At 48.0% G+C, this 17,700-nt stretch overlaps 2 protein-coding genes across 2 annotated transcripts in view; one reads left to right on the forward strand and one right to left on the reverse strand.

Annotated features, from left to right (window-relative positions):
* Pi4k2a (phosphatidylinositol 4-kinase type 2 alpha) overlaps positions 1-10,490 on the forward strand; it is a 33,538-nt gene extending 23,048 nt beyond the window's left edge. The window contains exons 6-10 of the mRNA XM_021151762.2: positions 1,867-1,928; positions 3,649-3,748; positions 4,492-4,625; positions 5,114-5,173; positions 8,272-10,490. Of these exons, the coding sequence (XP_021007421.1) occupies positions 1,867-1,928; positions 3,649-3,748; positions 4,492-4,625; positions 5,114-5,173; positions 8,272-8,433 (518 nt within the window). The 3' untranslated portion in view covers positions 8,434-10,490. The remainder of the gene's footprint in view (positions 1-1,866; positions 1,929-3,648; positions 3,749-4,491; positions 4,626-5,113; positions 5,174-8,271) is intronic.
* A 1,278-nt stretch (positions 10,491-11,768) lies between these two features.
* On the reverse strand, positions 11,769-17,361 carry Avpi1 (arginine vasopressin induced 1). Its single transcript, XM_021152282.2, has 3 exons — positions 17,201-17,361; positions 13,112-13,390; positions 11,769-12,214 (listed from the first exon to the last, which is right to left on the reverse strand). Exons 2-3 carry the CDS (start codon positions 13,378-13,380, stop codon positions 12,055-12,057), a joined length of 429 nt encoding a protein of 142 aa, XP_021007941.1. The 5' UTR covers positions 13,381-13,390; positions 17,201-17,361; the 3' UTR covers positions 11,769-12,054.
* Positions 17,362-17,700: the final 339 nt, after the last annotated feature.

Genomic DNA, 17,700 nt, shown 5'->3' on the forward strand with positions numbered 1-17,700 from the left:
TTTTTTTTGAGACCGCCTGTAGCCTGTATGGCCATGAATGTTTGATCTTCCTGCCTCAAGCCTCATTAATGTTGGAATTATAGGCATGTGGCACTGTACCCAACTACCAGAATACTTTGCCCACCTGAATATTTTATTTGTAATGTGCATTCATCTTTTAAAGGACTCAGTTATTCTCATTTTGACAAATCTTTCTGTTGTTTGTTTTGGGGATGGGGTGTGGGGTGGCCTGTCCATAGCACATAGTCCAGACTGGCTTGGTGTAAACCCATAATCTTTCTGCCTCAGCCTCCTGAGTGGCCCTTCTCCATCCTTCTCCTTTTTGTTGTTGTTATTGTTTTGTATACCTTGTAGCCCTGACTGTCCTGGAACTTGTAGTGTAGCCTACATTGACCTTGAACTCACAGCAATCCACCTCTGTCTGGGTCCCAAGTGATGGGACTAAAGGTGTGCTCCATCAGCCTGTATGGCTTGAGTTCCAGTTGCCTTTAATTTTATTTTTTTCCCAATGATTTAAAACCGTCTTACTTAACCCAGGGTGACCTTGAAGTCTCAATCTTCCTGTCTTCACCTCCTGAGTGCTGGTATTAAAGGCCTGTATCTCCACTCCTGGCTATACCTTTTATCTTCTTGAAGATACTAAATATTTTACTTGGCCATTTAAAAGTCTGTAGAAAATAAGTCCCTTGTTTGGAGGTGTTACAGGTGTTTTTGTGGTCTCACTTCTGTTCTTTCTGTGTTTGTTTTTGTGCTTGGTTGGCTGTCAGATACTTTATCAGAGCTGTAGAGAGTTTCAGGTGATATGTGTATATATATATAGTTTGTTTGTTTGTTTGTTTTGTTTCAATGGTGATATGTATGTGTGTGTATATGTGTATATATATATGGTTTTTTGTGTGTATATATATATATATAAAACATATATATATATAAAAAACATATATATATATGTTTTGTTTTGTTTTGTTTTGTTTTGTTTCGAGATAGGGTTTCTCTGTGTAGCCCTGGCTGTCCTGGAACTCACTTTGTAGACCAGGCTGGCCTCGAACTCAGAAATCCACCTGCCTCTGCCTCCCAAGTCTTGGGATTAAAGGCAGGCGCCACCACTCCTGGCTTGATATGTATATCTTATCGGGAGTATAAAGTTTATGAAGGGCCAGCACCTAAGTCACTGGTTGCCCAGGGTCACATTGGTCTCAGATACTGAGAAGGAGCTTTGGTTGTTTCCAGGTGTTTTCTCTCAAGAGCCACTGTCCCATTTCCCAGCCTTCCAACCACCTCTTGCCAAATCAGTGGGTGCTGCCTGCAGTAGGGAATGAAAGCCATAGGTATGGAATCCTTTCTGTGTGTGCTTTCTTTCCTGGACCCAGCTCTTAGATTCTTTTCTTCCTTCCCTCCTTCCTTCCTTCCCTCTCTTCCAGACAGTTTTGTGGGAAGAATTAGGTTGGCCTTGAATTTAGGATCTTCCTACCTCAGCTTCTTGAATGCTGGGATTTTGACTCATATTTTTATGATCGTGTTAAAATCACCAGTGCCTTCCAGAGATTTTAAAATATTTTATCCTGCAGCTGGGCGTGGTGGCGCACGCCTTTAATACCAGCACTCAGGAGGCAGAGGCAGGCGGATTTCTGAGTTCGAGGCCAGCCTGGTCTACAAAGTGAGTTCCAGGACAGCCAGGGCTATACAGAGAAATCCTGTCTTGAAAAAAACAAAAACAAAAACAAAACAAATATATATATATACATATATTTTATCCTGCCTTAAAGTTGATCTCAGTTGAAGGGGTGGTCCATGTATCCCAAATGTTTAATCCATCACTTCTAAAGTCAGACAAGTTATTTCTGCTAACTCTGTTTCTGTTTGCAGACCGAGGCAATGACAACTGGTTGATCAAATATGACTGTCCGATGGATAATTCTAGCTGTCGGGTAAGAGTGCACCCCATCAAAGAGGAGGATGGGGAGAGTGGCCCTTAAACTGTGGACACACAGAAGAGAGATTTAGGTCACAGACGTTCAGAAGAGTGAGAGAAACACAAGGATTTAAAGTTCATAGTTGGTATAGTTTTATTGCAATGTGTGTTTTCAGGAGCATCTTGCTGAGTGGTGTTAACTGGGATAGCATCAAGAAAAGGAGCAAGTTTGGAGCACATTACAGACCCTTTCCCTTCTTTCCTTTGAGCTTCATGCCCACCGTAGCATAGTGAAGGTCTGAGAAGTACTACATAGAATGAATCTGCCCAATGTGTTTATCCTAGTGGTTCCCACCCTTTGAGGCCATGGGGCATTTTTTTAAAAAACAGACAAATCAGACCCTACAAGTTTATAAAAAGTTTCAGTGCCTTTTTTTTTTTTACTTTGAAGATGGAATTCATGTGTACGAGTTTTTGCCTGAGTAGATGTCTGTGCACCACATGTGTACCCGGTGTCTGCAGAGGCCAGAAGAGTGTCTGATCTGTGGCTCTGAGCCACTGTGTGGGTGTTGGGAATCAATCCTGTGTGCTCTGCAAGAGCAGCCAGTGCTCTTAACCTCAAGCCGTTTTGCTTCAATTCCTGTTCCTGGGATGGCCCCACTGAGCCTGTGGAAATCATGGAACCACATAGTGTTCCAGGTGTCGCCTCCAAGGCTGCTGACTCTACCCTGGTCCTGTCCTGTCCTGTCCTGTCCTGCCCTACTCTGTTCTGCTCTTTATTTTCTTTTGTTTGTTTGTTTGTTTGTTTTATTTTTATTATTTTTTTCCAGACAGGGTTTTTCTTTATAGCCCTAGCTGTCCTGGAACTAGCTCTGTAGACCAGGCTGGTTTAGAACTCAGAGATCTGCCTCTACCTCCCAAGTGCTGGGATTAAAGGTGTGTGCCACCACTGCCAGGCTTGCCCTTTTCATTTTTGTATATCACTGACAGATGATGGTTACCTTATATAGAAATCAGCCACCTGTCATCTTGATTCTGTTTTCTCAATGGAAAATGGGGACATTGTTACTATTACCAGTAAAGTCATGTCTGAGAGAGGTTCCACACTAAAAGACCTTGGCTGACTGACACAAAATTTTCTTTCCTTCTATTCTCAAATTTTACCTTAGGATAATTTCCAACAATTTTTGATTTTGTCGTTATCCTAGTAAGGACTCAGGCAAATTCTAGGTAAATAAATATACATGTTCCAGAGCAAGCAAGGACCTCTACCAGTGTATATGGTACATACTCGTAACACTAGCATCTAGGAGGTAGAGACCAGCCTGAGCAACACAGTAAGACTCTGGGAGTAAGGGGTGGGGAAAGATGGAGAAATTCCAGAGGACCTTGAACAGACTCAGGTGCCACTAATAAACCAGATCCAGAAAACAGTATGAAAACTGGTAGAGGTTAGAACTAGGTAAGCTAAAGGAGGGGCGGAGATGAGCTGTCTTGCTGCTATTTATTTATTTATTTGCTTGTTTACTTGTTTGTTTGTTTTGTTTGAGGCAGGGTCCCTCTTATCTAGCCATGGCTGGTCTGGAACTTGTTATGTAGACCAGGCTAGCCTTGAACTCAGAGATCCTCCTGCCTTTGCCTCCTGAATGCTAGAATTAAAGTTATGTATCAGCCCCATCCTCCCTTCTTGCTGCTATTTTAAAGGGCCTGCCTGAGCAAGTCTCTTTATTCTGCAGGACACAGATTGGGTGATGGTGAGGGAGCCTGTTATCAAGGTGGCTGCCATAGACAATGGGCTAGCTTTCCCACTGAAGCATCCTGACTCCTGGAGGGCATGTAAGTTTAAAAGCACTGGACTTTGCTCTGTTCGTTGCTGTAGTAGGGTCGGCCTAAGAATTAATGAAATACTGTAGCTTCAGGCATTTTACACGGTAGCCAGCAGCATATGGTAACCGTTCCATAGTATAAGCTGTTTTAATTTTTACCATTTATTCCCACTAGAGGTATATGGGTAAAGAGAGAGTAGACACACCTGGGCTGGGTGTGGAGCATGTGCAGAGCCCTTGGGTCCATTTCTAATTCTTGCAAAGTAAATGAATCAGTATAAAGATGCTTTTTCTCATTTCACTTTGCCTTCAAACTCCTCATATTTTATTTCATTTGGGTTTCTGCAGATAAATTACTGTCGGTGCCCTGTCTTCCTTGTTGTACTCCGTACCACATTGTAACTGAGAATCTTTAAGGACAGGAGTAGAGTCATTAGCCCCCTTTGTAGTGCTGGGCTTCATCTTCAGGACCATCTAAAAGTCTAGCAAGAAGTTGCATCTGGATAGGCCTGTTTGTAGAAGGTCACATGTCACCTGGGAAAGAACTCTGAGATCAGGCAGCTCTGGTGTGACGCCTGAGTCCTGTGTATACTAGTCCTGTAGTCTTAGGACCAGCAGCTCTCGAATGTGGAGTTTATTGGCCATGTATGTCAGGGAAGAGTTGTTTTGTTTTCGGAGCACCCTGACAGAAGGCAGGCCCAGGATAGGGGACTTTCCCAGCAGCAGCTTTGCTGTGGCCTTTTCTCTTTTCAGATCCTTTTTACTGGGCCTGGCTGCCTCAGGCGAAAGTCCCGTTCTCTCAGGAGATCAAAGATTTGATTCTTCCAAAGATTTCAGACCCTAACTTCATCAAGGACTTGGAGGAGGACCTATATGAACTCTTCAAGGTCAGCCTTTCTGGTTTTTCTTCTTTGTCCTGGCACAAGTCAAGAAGACTTAGACCATTCTCACTTGAGTTAGCCAGAAGAGCAAGGTTACTACATACCAGCTGGAGCTGGTTTGGAGGGATTGAAAGAAGTGGCAGCCCTGGTGTATCTCAGTTTGCAGAGCGTTTACTTAGCAAACAGAGAGCCCTGGTTCCATCTCTAGCACCACATGAAGCCTGTGTGCTGTGTACTCAACCGGGGGAGGCAGGAGGATCACACAAACATTCAGCCTTCTCAGTGGGACAGGAAATAGTGCGTTGCTTCCCAGCCCACGGCTTCCTTTCTCTGCACTGAGGAGGCTACTCTGAGAAACTTAACTGGGTCTCAAAAACCAAATAAATAAAATAAAATAAAAAATAACAAAAAAAGAAACTTAACTGGGGAGAAAAAATGGGTTCCTGGGAGGCATTCACGTGGGTCCATCATTTCCCTTCTCCCTTCTCTTGTAGAGAGATCCTGGCTTCGACAGGGGCCAGTTCCATAAGCAGATTGCTGTCATGAGAGGCCAGGTAAGCCTGGGACATCCTCCATTGCCTTTTTCTCTCTGGAAGGGTTATATGCTCATGTTGAGCAGATGGAGCAGGATTGGTGACGCCCTTTTAACTGTGTGCCATATATAATTATGACTCTGCCCTAAAATATGGGACAGGAGAGGTAGCCTTCTGCAGTCTCCTTCGCTCTCATCCACAGCGTTGATACCAGGGTTGGCTGAAGTACTCATTGAGTGTTTGGCCCTGTACTAGCTTCTATGTGCGTTATTGGTAAATAAACCAGCACACTGGCCTTGAATCACTCAAGGCTACATGTCTTACTCAGGGCCTGATAATTGGGCAGATCACACCAGTTACAGGTTCTGTGATGCTTGGGCAAGAGTCTGCATTTTCTTGCTTATAAAATAGGGTAGTAACTCTGCCTTGCTCTGTTGTGGACAAGTGCATAAGAGAATTCATGGTAAGCAGTAAGTAAAAATATTGCGGGGCAGGCACATGGTAAGCATGCATATACTCATCACAGTCACAGTGTTGTTGTTTGAGGTATAAGTTGTTTCTTCTTCCTTTCGATTTCACCTTCAGAGGGAACTACAGAAATGTGGAATTCTCAGAACTGTGCAGACCCAAGCACGGTGGTGCACAGCTATATTTCCAGCACTCAGGAGGCAGAGACAGTTGGATCTCTGTGAATTTGAGGCCAGCCTGGTCTACATAGGGAGCTCAGGGCAGCCAGAGCTATGTAGTTAGATCCTATCTCAGAGACTAAGCAAAATTGTAGGTATTGGTGTCCTGAGTTATCACTTAAGGACAGCTCAGCAGTGAAGGATACAAAGTGATCAGAGTGCCTGGGTCTCGAGCCTGCCTATGAGACCTACTGACTCTCTCTCCTTTCCTTCATTTCCTCTCTGCACTTGCTTCATGCTGTTATGATTAGATATATATTTTTTTAAATAGTTGTAAATAGAAAAGTCAGTTTCTTGAATTTTCTTTCTTTCTTTCTTTTTTACATATGACAAATTTCTCTGTGTGACAGCCCTGGCTATCTTGGAGCTTCATTTGTAGACCAGGCTGGTTTCAAACTCACACAGATCCACCTGCCTCTGCCTCCTGAGGCATGTGCCACCATGCCCAGCTTCTGGAATCTTTTTCCTCTTTGAGATAGGATGTTGTACAGCCCGTGCTGGGCCTAAAGTTATTATGTAGTCCAAAACTCTTGATCACCCTGGCTCCATCTCCCAAGTGCTAAGAGATGACAGGCATGTGGCTAGAATTATCTTACTAACTTGAATCTTCAAAGAATGTATTAATCTTTCCACCACAAGTATATTTCCACTCTTCCTGCCATTTAGCTAAAGGCTCCCAAAGAGTGCCTTTGGGCTTGCTGAGCTCATTTTCCTCGGAAATGGGATAGTCAGGACGTTTTAAGAGCTATTCTCCCCTAGCTTTACCCCTACCTGGATTGGGTACAGTGGGAGAAGGGCAGGTGAAATTTTACCTTTCCTCTACCTTGTGTTCTTAAAGTCTTTAGAATAGCTTTTACAACAGGTTGCTATGTAAGCAACGGAAGCATTGTTTCGCACATAGGAATTGCAATTTGATTGCATACTCAGGACAGATCAAGGACAGGGGAAGCCAGGCAGTGGTGGTGCATGCCTTTAATCCCAGCACTTGGGAGGCAGAGGCAGGTGGATTTCTGAGTTCGAGGCCAGCCTGGTCTGCAGAATGAGTTCCAAGACAGCCAAGGCTACACAGAGAAACCCTGTCTCACAAAAATAACCCCCCCCCCAAAAAAAAAAAGAAAAGGAAAAGAAAGAAAGAAAGAAAGAAGAAAAGAAAAGAAAGAGTGGAAGAGAAACTTACAAGGAACCCAGCAAATTAGTCTATGTCACTTGTTTTGAAACTTTTGGGGTAAGTTGATGGACTGTGGGTAAATAATCATAGGGTAGGACTGTGTTGTCGCCTTCTGACTCAGATAATCATAGTTTGCTTAGTCACATACACTCAGCCAGTTCACCTACCCTTCACAATGACAGGGCCAATACTCTGAACCTGAGGGAGGCTGGGGGAGGAAGGGCTTAGCTGATGGGCACTGCCTGGTCAGAGGAAGCTTTGGGTCTGGACCCCAGCACCACAGGTTTTGAGAGAGGATTGCAAGGTCAGATTCTTTTCAGCTTTCCCTGTGATAATTCCACATTCCAGCCCCGCAGCCATGTGGTCTGTGTCTTGGAGCACTCTCCACCTCTCAGGCCATATTTTCTATCTCTGTCATCTTAAAGGGCAAAGAAGTATTTGTTTCTACTTGGGATTATAATTTCTTCTTTGTTTACTTGTTTGTTTTAAGGCAGGGATATACCATATTGTCCAGGTTGGTCTCAGATTCCTGACCCCTGCCTTACACAGGCAAACACAGTTTTTAAAAATTGTCAGTGAGGTGATGCCCACTTCCATGGGATGCCTATTCAGATTCCTACTTTCTTAAAAAGAAATTTAGGATCATTTTATTTTATTGTATGGGTGTTTTGCTTGTATGTTTATCTGTACCCCACTTGTATGAATGGTGGCCATAAAGGCCAGGAACAAAGGTCAGATCCCCTGAACTGGAATAACAGGTGGTTGTGAGCTACCATGTGGGTGCTGGGAATTGAACTCAGATGCTATGGAAGAGCAATCAGTGCCTTTTAAGTATGAGCCATCTCTTTAGCCCCCACATTTTCAAATTTCATTTAAAATTATGTGTCTATATCTGCATTTGTGCATGTAAGTGTGGTGACCTAGTATTACAAAAGAGGGCATCAGACGCCTTGGAACTGGAGTTAGAGGTGGTTGTGAGCCACCCTACAGGGATGCTAGGAGCTGAACTCAGATCCGCAAGAGCAGTACGTGCCCTAAGTCACTGAGCTGCCTCTCCAGCCTCACATGCCTACTGTTGTAAGTAGCCTGCTTCCATGGTATTTCCGCTGGCATGTTTTTGACATGAAGGATGGTACTGCAGAGGCAGGCTTAGAATACTAGGCCTTTCAGCCGGGCGTGGTGGCGCACGCCTTTAATCCCAGCACTCGGGAGGCAGAGGCAGGCTTAGAATACTAGGTCTTTCACCTTTTTTCTTTTCAATGCAGATCCTAAATTTGACCCAGGCCCTAAAAGACAATAAGAGCCCCCTGCATCTCGTCCAGATGCCTCCTGTGATTGTCGAGACAGCCCGTTCTCATCAGCGGTCTGCAAGCGAATCCTACACACAGAGCTTTCAGAGTCGGAAGCCCTTCTTTTCATGGTGGTAGCCCCAGAGGCAGGCAGAAGAAATCCTGCAGGTGACAGGCTGGGAGGAAGCCTGGAATCCCAGGTTCGCAGAAGCCCGAGAAGCTGGCGCACAGCAGAGCCTTTCAGAGCCCTTCCTCTTTGCTTGCCACCTCCCTCAGGGCTTTCCTACCCACAGGGAGAAGCACAATGGGGGGACAAGAGTGTTCCTGGACCTTCAGAGTGTTGGGGAGGCTCCTGGCCAGGCAAGGAGCGCAGGCGGCTGAGGAGGAGCCACTCCCTCCTAGCATTTGGTGGCTGGTTGGGAAAGTCCCATCTCTCCCTGACAACCCTCTCCATCCAGGTTACCTAATATATTCTGCATCAGAAACCAACAAAACAAAAACAACAGAAACAAATTTAAATGCTTATAGGAAAACCTACATTAGATCCTCTGACATCAGAAGCCCTTAATCTAGAAACTAAATTTGCTCAGACACAGGCACTCTGATACCTAGCAGTTGTTTACTCCATGAACTGAGCGGTCAGAGGCCCATCGCTGGTCCACAGACAGAAGCCATTCCTTTCTGGTTTTGCCAAATTGAGCCTCCTCTTGCCACACTGGTACTGACTTCTTGTGGCAATGAGGAGCAGGTTCATGTTCTGCACACAACACAGGCTTCTCTGCCCTGCTGTAACTTGCCCGGCACTCATCTGAGGTGGGAGGGGCTAGCCTTGGCAGTGTGCTCTGCCAGGAGTGGTTGTGTGCCTGCTTGCATGCTGGGTGCTAGGAGGGTTCTATGGGAGCCTGGCACAGCCTCACTCTTGGTCCTTAGTTACGGCCTTCCCTACTTTTCTGTTTGGTATTCTAGTTTCCCCCATTTTAAAATGAGTTCAGTTTGGGTTCTGGAGTGGCTCTCAGCAGGGGTTGTGGGTCAGTAGGTTCATGGGCAGCCAGGACAGCGTCTCTGTTCATGTGTTAACCGCTGCTGCCTGGAGAGAACAGGACTGTGTTCTGCCCCCTAACCAGCGTGCCCCTTGGCTCCTGCCTTCCTGTCCTGGGATGGTTTCTGCTCAGCTTCTTGAAGAGAGGCCTTCAAACAGTTCCCCAGTGCCTGCCCAGCTCAACGTGCATCTTCCTGCTTCCATGTCTTCTCCCTTGCCAGGTGTTTGAACCCTTTCTACACCAAAGCAAAGAATTGACTTCAGGAGGGAGTGAAAAGGGGGCCGAGAGGCTGTAGGCAGCGGCAGTGGTCACACCCTGTGCTGTGGACCCTTGAGTGTTCTCACACTCTACAGTTGGTCAGTCAGCCTTGGAAAGAAATGTCCTGAAGGCTTGATACAACCAAAGACCTGGAGTGAGGAGCACAACTGTGCCTCAGCTGCTTGCCGGGCTCCCACCGCCTGGAGGCAGGGCCGAAGACAGCCTTCCGTCAGGTGGGGCAGGCTGCTCCCTGTCCATTCCAACCCAGGAGCCAGCTTGCTATGGGCTTCCACTCAGCAACATGAATCTCCGAGCACTGGATATGCATGCCCTATGGACAGTCGCTGTTGTTTGCCCCATCTTGACAATCCCATCCAGCTCACGTGGACTCTGGCCTCAGAACCTTCTTTGAGAGAATCTCTCTCTCTCATCGACACAGGAGCCAGCAGGGGTCCAGGTGTGTGCGGGTCTTCACAGATGTTTCCACACCAGCCGGGTGGTGAGACTCCCTCTAGAGTGCTGGAGAGAACTCAGTGTTGCCCCAGACTTGTGTGCACTGTCCTGCCCCAGACCAGGTTTGCCATCAGGAGGAAATTGGGTCCAATGGAAGAGGGGGCCGGTGCCAGGCCCAGTGGGCAAGAGTGCAGGCAGCCTTCCCTGCCTCCCTCCCTCGAAGCTTGTACTCAAGTTGCCTTGAATGTGGACTTGGGAGTGCCAGGAGCCCAGAGTGTCAGGTACTTCAGAACAGCCGCCCCTCTGCCAGCTTAGGTCTGTCCCGTGTCTAGGAGCTGAAGCTGGCTGGTGAGCGCTGCTGCCCTGTTCTTCTAATGCACTGTAGAAATTGTATGTATTGTATTTAAATCAATGCAGATGTATGAATAACAAATCCAGTTCTGACCTCTTTGTCCAATTTTCTTTGGGGGAAGACAGACAAGGTAAATGCAGTTTTAAGGACAAAGACACATTTCCATGAAGTTATGGGGACTTGGCTCTTGAAAACCAAGTGTTTTCTTAAGACATTTCAAAAACTGACAGGAGTCTGCATTGATAGAACACATGCTTGCTTTTGGTATGAATACTTGCTATAGTGCTTGCCCTGGCTACTTGCTTACAGTCAGAATTCTGGGGTTAGGTATAGAGCAGGGGCTGCGACCCTTTGGGGGGTGTTGAATAACCATTTCACAGGCGTCTCCTAAGACCATCGGGAAACAGATTTACATTATGATTTATAACAGTAGCAAAATTAGTTTTGAAATACGAACAAAGTAATTTGTTGGGGTTCCCACAACATGAGTAGAACTGTGTTAAAGGTCGCAGCGTTAGGAAGGTTGAGAGCCACTGGTTTAGATGCAAATTTAGGAGAGGTTGGCTTTTATCCTTGGCCATCAGAGGGCAGTCCTGCCTATAGGATGGATCATCACTGTTCCTGGGGGTGGGGGGTGGCAAGGAGAGGGTCGTGCTAATGAGCACATAGTCTGGAATAATGGGAAGAGCTCTTACTCCTGTGTCATCAGATCCTCTGACATCAGAAGCCCTTAATCTAGGACCTAAATTTGCTCAGACACAGGCGCTCTGATACCTCCATGAACTGAGCAGTCAGAGGTCCATCGCTGGACCACAGACAGAAGCCATTCCTTTCTGGTTTTGCCAAATTGACCCTCTTCCTCCTCCTCCTCCTCCTCCTATCTTACTCCTGTTACATCAGTCCTGTGCCATCCCACCCTTGATGGTACTGTCTGACAGATGATGCTCCCAACAACTACACACTACCTAGGACCCAAGTGCTGCAGTGTGGAGCTGATGTAGGCTGACCTGTCTCCCCTTCCCCTGGTCTCCTTTGGATCAGGCCTATCTGCAGAGACCTCATTTTTTCTTGCACCCTGCCCACCTCTGGAAGAGGAAGCTGTAGTACCAGGATCCCCGGGGCAGTGGTTATAGAAGCACAAGCATCCAGCCCAGATCTATGTCCTGGAGAATATCCTGTCCTCCAAACCTGGTTGTGTCGGTTTTGGGATTCTCCCCTTCTGTAACACACTCCGACAAATCTTGATGCAAATGTCTTATTTTCCACTTAAACAAGTTTCCCTTTTGCACTGGCCTGTGGCACAAGACAGATGGCTGGGTGGTGACATTAACTGTCAAGTTAGTGAGATCCAGAGATGGTGAGACGCTGCATTTGAGTGCATATTACTTTTATTCCAGAGGAACGCCATGTAGCCCAGTTACACCATTAGGTCAGAAAGGCTGATGTGTGACCAGCCTCTATTGCCTCCCTTGGTAAGAAGGACCCACAAGTGCAGAGTCCAGCAGATGCTGGCTCTGAGCTGAACTTGGAACATTCCGATTACCACTTTCTTCTTCACCTACACAGGGCCTGCTCAGATGTCCTTTTTACAACTCCATAAGCCCTTTGGCCAAAGTCCCTGCAGTATTTGGGGAGGACCTCCCCACCCTTCACCGGTCAGTGTCTGATCTGGTGGAGGTAACCTGTGGGGCCTGACTTATTCCAGTTCCGGTGGGCTCTAGCACTTGTTCTCCGGGAGTTCCCAGACTGCTCACTGGAGGCCGTGTCAGTGGTGCTGGCCTGGGGGTCGGGCGCTGTAGAACCAGGCTCTGGCACTCTGTGGAAACAAGTGTGTGATAGATAGGTCAGTGTCAGTGCAGAGAGCACGAGGGTCTATAAAAGGAGACCGTCTGCCCCCAAGAACTGTATGGCACCTTTCCAAAACTGAGCGTTAAGAGGCTGGGGCTGGATTGGGGGGTGGGACACTCAACAAGTCTCTCCCCACCTTCTTTTTCTCCTTAAGACAGGGTTTCTTCATAGAGCCCTGGCTGTTTGGAACTCACTCTGTAGACCATCTGCCTCAGACTCCTGAGTGCTGAGACTAAAGGCATGTGCCACCACCGCCTGGCTCCTCCCTACTTTCTCTGCCTTGCTTTTATGGCACTGTGTAAGACAGGTATAAATGACATCAGTTAATGCAAGCAGTGAACTCATTCACCATTCTCAGACCCGAGGATCTGTTCAGACTATGAGAGGAAGATCCTAGAGAGAAACTTGTAATGCTTTAAAGCTGGATAGTTTACCTGGGTCCCCCGAGGCTCACTATTCCTGGGCTGGCAGTGACATGGGCAGAGGTAGATGGTCAGAGAAAATCTCTATGCTTTGTCACCTAGCCTCTCCGCATAATCTTAGGCCATCTCTCAAGGCTTTAACTAGGATTACCTTTGAATTTTACTACTGGTAATTTTTTATTTCTTTCCAAACAGTTATCCCTTCTAGCTGGCCAAGAGTCACAGAAACACCGTAGCACTGCTTTGACTGGGCTTTCTTTCCTATGGATATTACAGAGTCACAGGACTCTTAACAATAACAATAGTCTTTGAGGTACCAGCACCACAGCACTAGAAACAGGAAGAGTTGAGGGCAAGTCACCGGCTCCAGGCCACACAGCCAGAGCAGTGGGACGGGCATCCTTTCTTCCCCCACCCTCAGCCCTCCAGTTCCGGGCACCTACCTAAGCCGGCTGCAGTGGTTCTGTCTGGGCGGCCTTTTCCTGCGCAGCCTCCTCAGCGCCTCAGCTACACGGTGATCCCCTGCACACTCCCAGATGATCTGGGCCCGCTCTTCAGCCAGCTGGTCCCCACTGCGCTGGAACAGGCCCTGGATCTGTACCAGCTCAGCATCCTGGAAGATGTTGGCAGAGGCCTGCTTGCGGCCCCTGGTCTGAGGTGTTGAAACCTGCCACAGGGGTGGCTCGCTCACGACAGAGGCTGGAGTCCCCATCACTAGTACTCTGAAATGAAAAGTAGAGACATAAACACTCCTATAGCCATCCTTCAGAGGCACTGCCAACCAGTAGCTGGCCATACATTGGACAAAAGAAAGTTAGAATATATTCACAGAAAGATATGTACATATTTGTTGAAAGTTGGCAGTGTGTGGATTGGGGGCTGGGAATAGCTCGTTTCTTTCAGAGTGCTTGCATAGCATGCGTGGAGCTCTCGATTTGAGCCCCAGTACCACATCAACTAAGTATGGTAATACATGTCTGTAATCTGAGAGGTGGAGCCAGGAGGATTAAAGTACAGTCAGGACCGGAGAGGTGGCCAGCAGTTAAGAGCAGAAGATGAAGTTCAGTTCCTAGCACTCACATGTCTGCTCACAACCGTCTGTAATTCCAATTCCAGGGAACCTGATGCCCTTTCCCTGGCTTCTGAAGGCCCTAGGCATGTACCCATACATGCAGTCAAACACATGAATTTAAAAGAAATCTTAAAAAGCTAGAAAGCCATCCTGAGCTATATATATAGTGAGTATGGGCCAGCCGGACTACATGATGCCATTTTTACAAAAAAGTGACACAAGCATTCCCAGTTTGTCCTCAGCCTGCCCACGGCAGTAGCCCTAACCCTCACCGCTGGTCTTTTTGTCCTCGAGTCTGAGTCATCACCCCATTCAGAACTATTACCCCCTCCCTAGTCTGGCCTTCAGTCCACCTCATTATTCAGACACATTATTCCAGTAATTGCCACACTCACACTGTCCTAGTTTCTATCCCAAGAACCCCACTCTCTTCAAGACCTAAGTAAGATAAGCCCACAGTAGGCATCTAGATTAAATCATAAAACTTGTATTTGTACCTGAAAAATGGGAATAAGAAAATTCATCTCTCAGGCACTATTAACAGAGCCCAGTTAAAGCCTGTGTGGTAATTAGCCCCCCCAGGAACCGGTGGATCTACACACACACTGAGAACAAAAGATAAGTGACTGAGGCACACTTTGAGGTTGATGAGAAAGAAAAGGCAAGCGTGGGTGTTTACTGTGCCCTGGCTGATGTGCACAACATCACTGATGCTCAAAATAACCCTAAAACTAATACTGTTATCACTATCCTGCTGCAAGAGCAGCAAGGCCTGGGGCCCAGGCTGGACCTTGTCTTTTGACTGCGGTTCACAGTTTAAACCACTGCACCACATGCTTTCCAAGGCGAGCAACTCAATCCACTTCCTTCCATTCCCCTGAGGAGTGAAGGACAGGATCTATCTATCCCCCAGGGTGAAGTCTGCGCACTGGTTAGTTAGTTTAGTCACCAGGGTCAATCGAGGCTGCCTGCTGACTAGGTGACCTCATCCTCGGCTTTGAACCAGCAGCCCTTTTCAGATCTCCAACTTCTCCTAAACAATTGTAGGACTGAGGCGGAGCCTGGCGCACAGGGTGCCGGCGTGTGACTCAGGCTCAGCATTCTAGCCCTGCCACTCAGTAGCTGACAGGCTTCAGGAGTACCCATCATCTCTGGGCCGATTCTGTCTGCGGCTCTAGAGGAGATGCTGATGGTCTCCGAGGGCTTGCACTGGTGTTGAGTCATCAATGTGTGACAAGGACAGACCTATGTTGAAGGATAGCACTGCTTGCCCACTCCTTGTGGGCTGGGAGCTGCATGCGTGGACAGGTCTCACTAATTAGCTTCCAGAAAACGCCTCAACTAGTAGTTAGCCTTCTCCTCCCTACCCCAAGCCTCCCTAAGACCAGATACTGATTTGCTACAGTGGGTGGAGGGGTCCGTATCGGGCAGGAGCACAACAGGGCTAAGTGGTCAAGCCCTAGGTAGCCTCTTAGGCTGGTCTGGGGTGGTAGAAGAAAGGGTGATGCCCTTTTTTCAGAATCAGCAATCTCATGTTCTCTGTAGAAGCTGGCAGACCAAGGATCAACCAGCAGCTATTTGGAAGGAGGAAATGGCTGCCCACTTTGTTCCAACAACCTGTACGGGACTGTAGGGCTTTGACTGGCCAGCCCCCAGTGAGCTAAGTACACCCAAGCAAGAAACACGGGGCAGTCTAGTGTCTAGCACTCAACCACACACCCTCTGAACCCTGGGAAGCCTTGGCCCCTGGAGATTTTGAAGCCCTTCGCTAGTGGGAGCCTCACCCTGGGAGTAAGGCAACTGAGTGAAGGTAGGATTCCAGGTAGGGCAAGATGCTAAACATTGGGAAAACTGAAGTGGGGGTGGGAACACTTTGTCAGGAGACACTTCCTGTCTCATTCAATAGGTTCAATCATTAATCTCTTCCTAATCGCCTGGACAAGACCTTATGCCAAGAAGCTCAGTGTATACTTGAACAATGGTACATTTTAAAACTGGAAAGCAAAAGCATGGGGCCGTTAAGATAACAGACAGAGCTTTCCTTCTAGAGCCGATATAGAAGATAAGCTCGGATCCGTGCACAGACCAAGTAAGGACTTGTCGCAAAACACTACAAATGGACCCCAGAGCGTCAGAATGGACCCCCAGAGTAAATACTGAATGTTGAGGATGGCAAAGTTCAACATCTTTTGAATTGGGCATTAAAGGAAGGACATACTATAGAGCTCTTAACTCGACGCTTCTCTGCCTTGGAAGTGAAGAAAGAAACTGGGCCCCTACTCCAGACCCGTTTTCAGGCATGACTTGAAAAATGAACTAACAGAGCAAGGAAAAGGTCCTTTTGAAAGAATTCGAAACCCCTAAAGTGGCAGTGACGCTGACCACTGAGTGACCTTGGACAAGTCACTTTTCCTTTGCTTTGTTCATCAAAATAGTGAGAGGGAAAAATCCTCACTGGGTACAGAGATGAAATATGAATGTCCATCCTAGTACCTGGCCTACTGTGGACACTCAACATTGTACATTGGTTGAATGAAAAATGATGCGAAGAGAAGGCTATTAACAAGACTATATAGAACCATGGCTGTGGTTAACTTAACACTGACATGCAAACTACTCAGAGGGCTTCAAAGACAGGCTCATCTGTGCACTTCTAAAACCATGGTTTCATGGCTACATAGAAGGAAGCTTGCTGCGTCAAGCAAGAAGAGCACTTTTGAGGACCTTTTGGTCCTCATGTCAGGTGGCATCCTAATCCCCTGTTAGCGGGCACGATTGTTAAACACATTTTCCAGATGAAAAAGCTGACCTCTTGAAGTGGTGACTTGCTCAACTCCACAAGGCTGGTAGGTGATCTTAGGCTATTAACCAGGTGGTCTGACCTGGGCGCCTACCAGTGTTACTTTCATTCTTTCCAGGTGGCTGAGAAGGTAAAAGAAACAAGGGGGCAGACGGTTCTGAAACCTCTAAGGCCCTGCCATCTTCGTCTGGGGGTTTTGGAGGTCGCCACTGATTCACTGACAGGATTCCCACGCCAGCCTCTTCGCTGGACTTAGAGCAAGCGGAGCTAGAGCAGAGCCCCCTGGGAAATTAGATCGGTGTCGGGTCAACCTATTGCCAGTTCCAGGAGACCCCAATCGGGATCCGGCGGCCAAGACGCCTACTGTAACCTCTCTCGGGCTTTTGGGAAAGGGCGAGCGCAGCTCTGGGCTTCCTGCCCTGAAAGTGATCACAAAGGCCAAGCGGAGGTGACTGGCTGGCTAAGAGCTTGAGAGAGGATATCTTGCCCGAAGTTACAGCGCGACATCCCCACCACAGTGAGCCCCAGGGCTCAAAGGTGGCGACTGACAGAGAAAAACCCCTAAGTAGATCTAGGATGTGAGACCCAGCGGATTCTCAGCTGCGGACCGTCGGCCCGCGCGCTCCCACGCACAGCTGAGCCGGACCGTGGCCTACCTACCTGGTTGCCTTGGCTGCCCGAGGCGGGCGGAACGCAGCCGGGAGCCTGGCCGGGCCACCTGGATCACAGCCACAGTTCCTCAGAGAAAGTGCTCCGAGCCCCTTCAACAGCCAATCCTCGGTCACAGCTTTAGAGCGAGAAGCCGAGCCAACTTCGCCAAATCGAACGCGGAGCCTCCGCGGGCCAATCAGCTGCTGCAGGGGGGAGGGGCGTGCCTTATCCCTCCCTTTTCCCGTGCCCGCCTCCAAACCCAGTGCGGAGATTCCTTGAGTCCAATCATCTAGGGAGTATCGGCGAGGGGCGTGTCCTCTGGGTCCTCCCCATCCTCCCAGCTCACCTGCCCTCCCCACGCCTGGAGGCGCCCCCTTGATTGACGTCAGTCCCAGGGGCGGGCTCTGTTTTGCCAGCACGCAGGCGGGGCGGGGTCGCATTCCTGACGCCGGGTGCGGCTGGAGACCGCGGGCCCTGCAGGGTACACGTGACAAGTGCCTCTTTTCTTT

This window comes from Mus caroli, chromosome 19 (assembly GCF_900094665.2).
Source record: "Mus caroli chromosome 19, CAROLI_EIJ_v1.1, whole genome shotgun sequence".
Classification (NCBI taxonomy): Eukaryota; Metazoa; Chordata; class Mammalia; order Rodentia; family Muridae; genus Mus; species Mus caroli.

Coding starts and splice junctions, on each gene's coding strand:
- Avpi1 (XM_021152282.2), bottom strand. CDS start 13,380: ATGGGGACTCCAGCCTCTGTCGTGAGCGAGCCACCCCTGTGGCAGGTT. Junction 12,215..13,111: donor AACCACTGCAGCCGGCTTAG/GTAGGTGCCCGG, acceptor TTGTTTCCACAG/AGTGCCAGAGCCTGGTTCTA.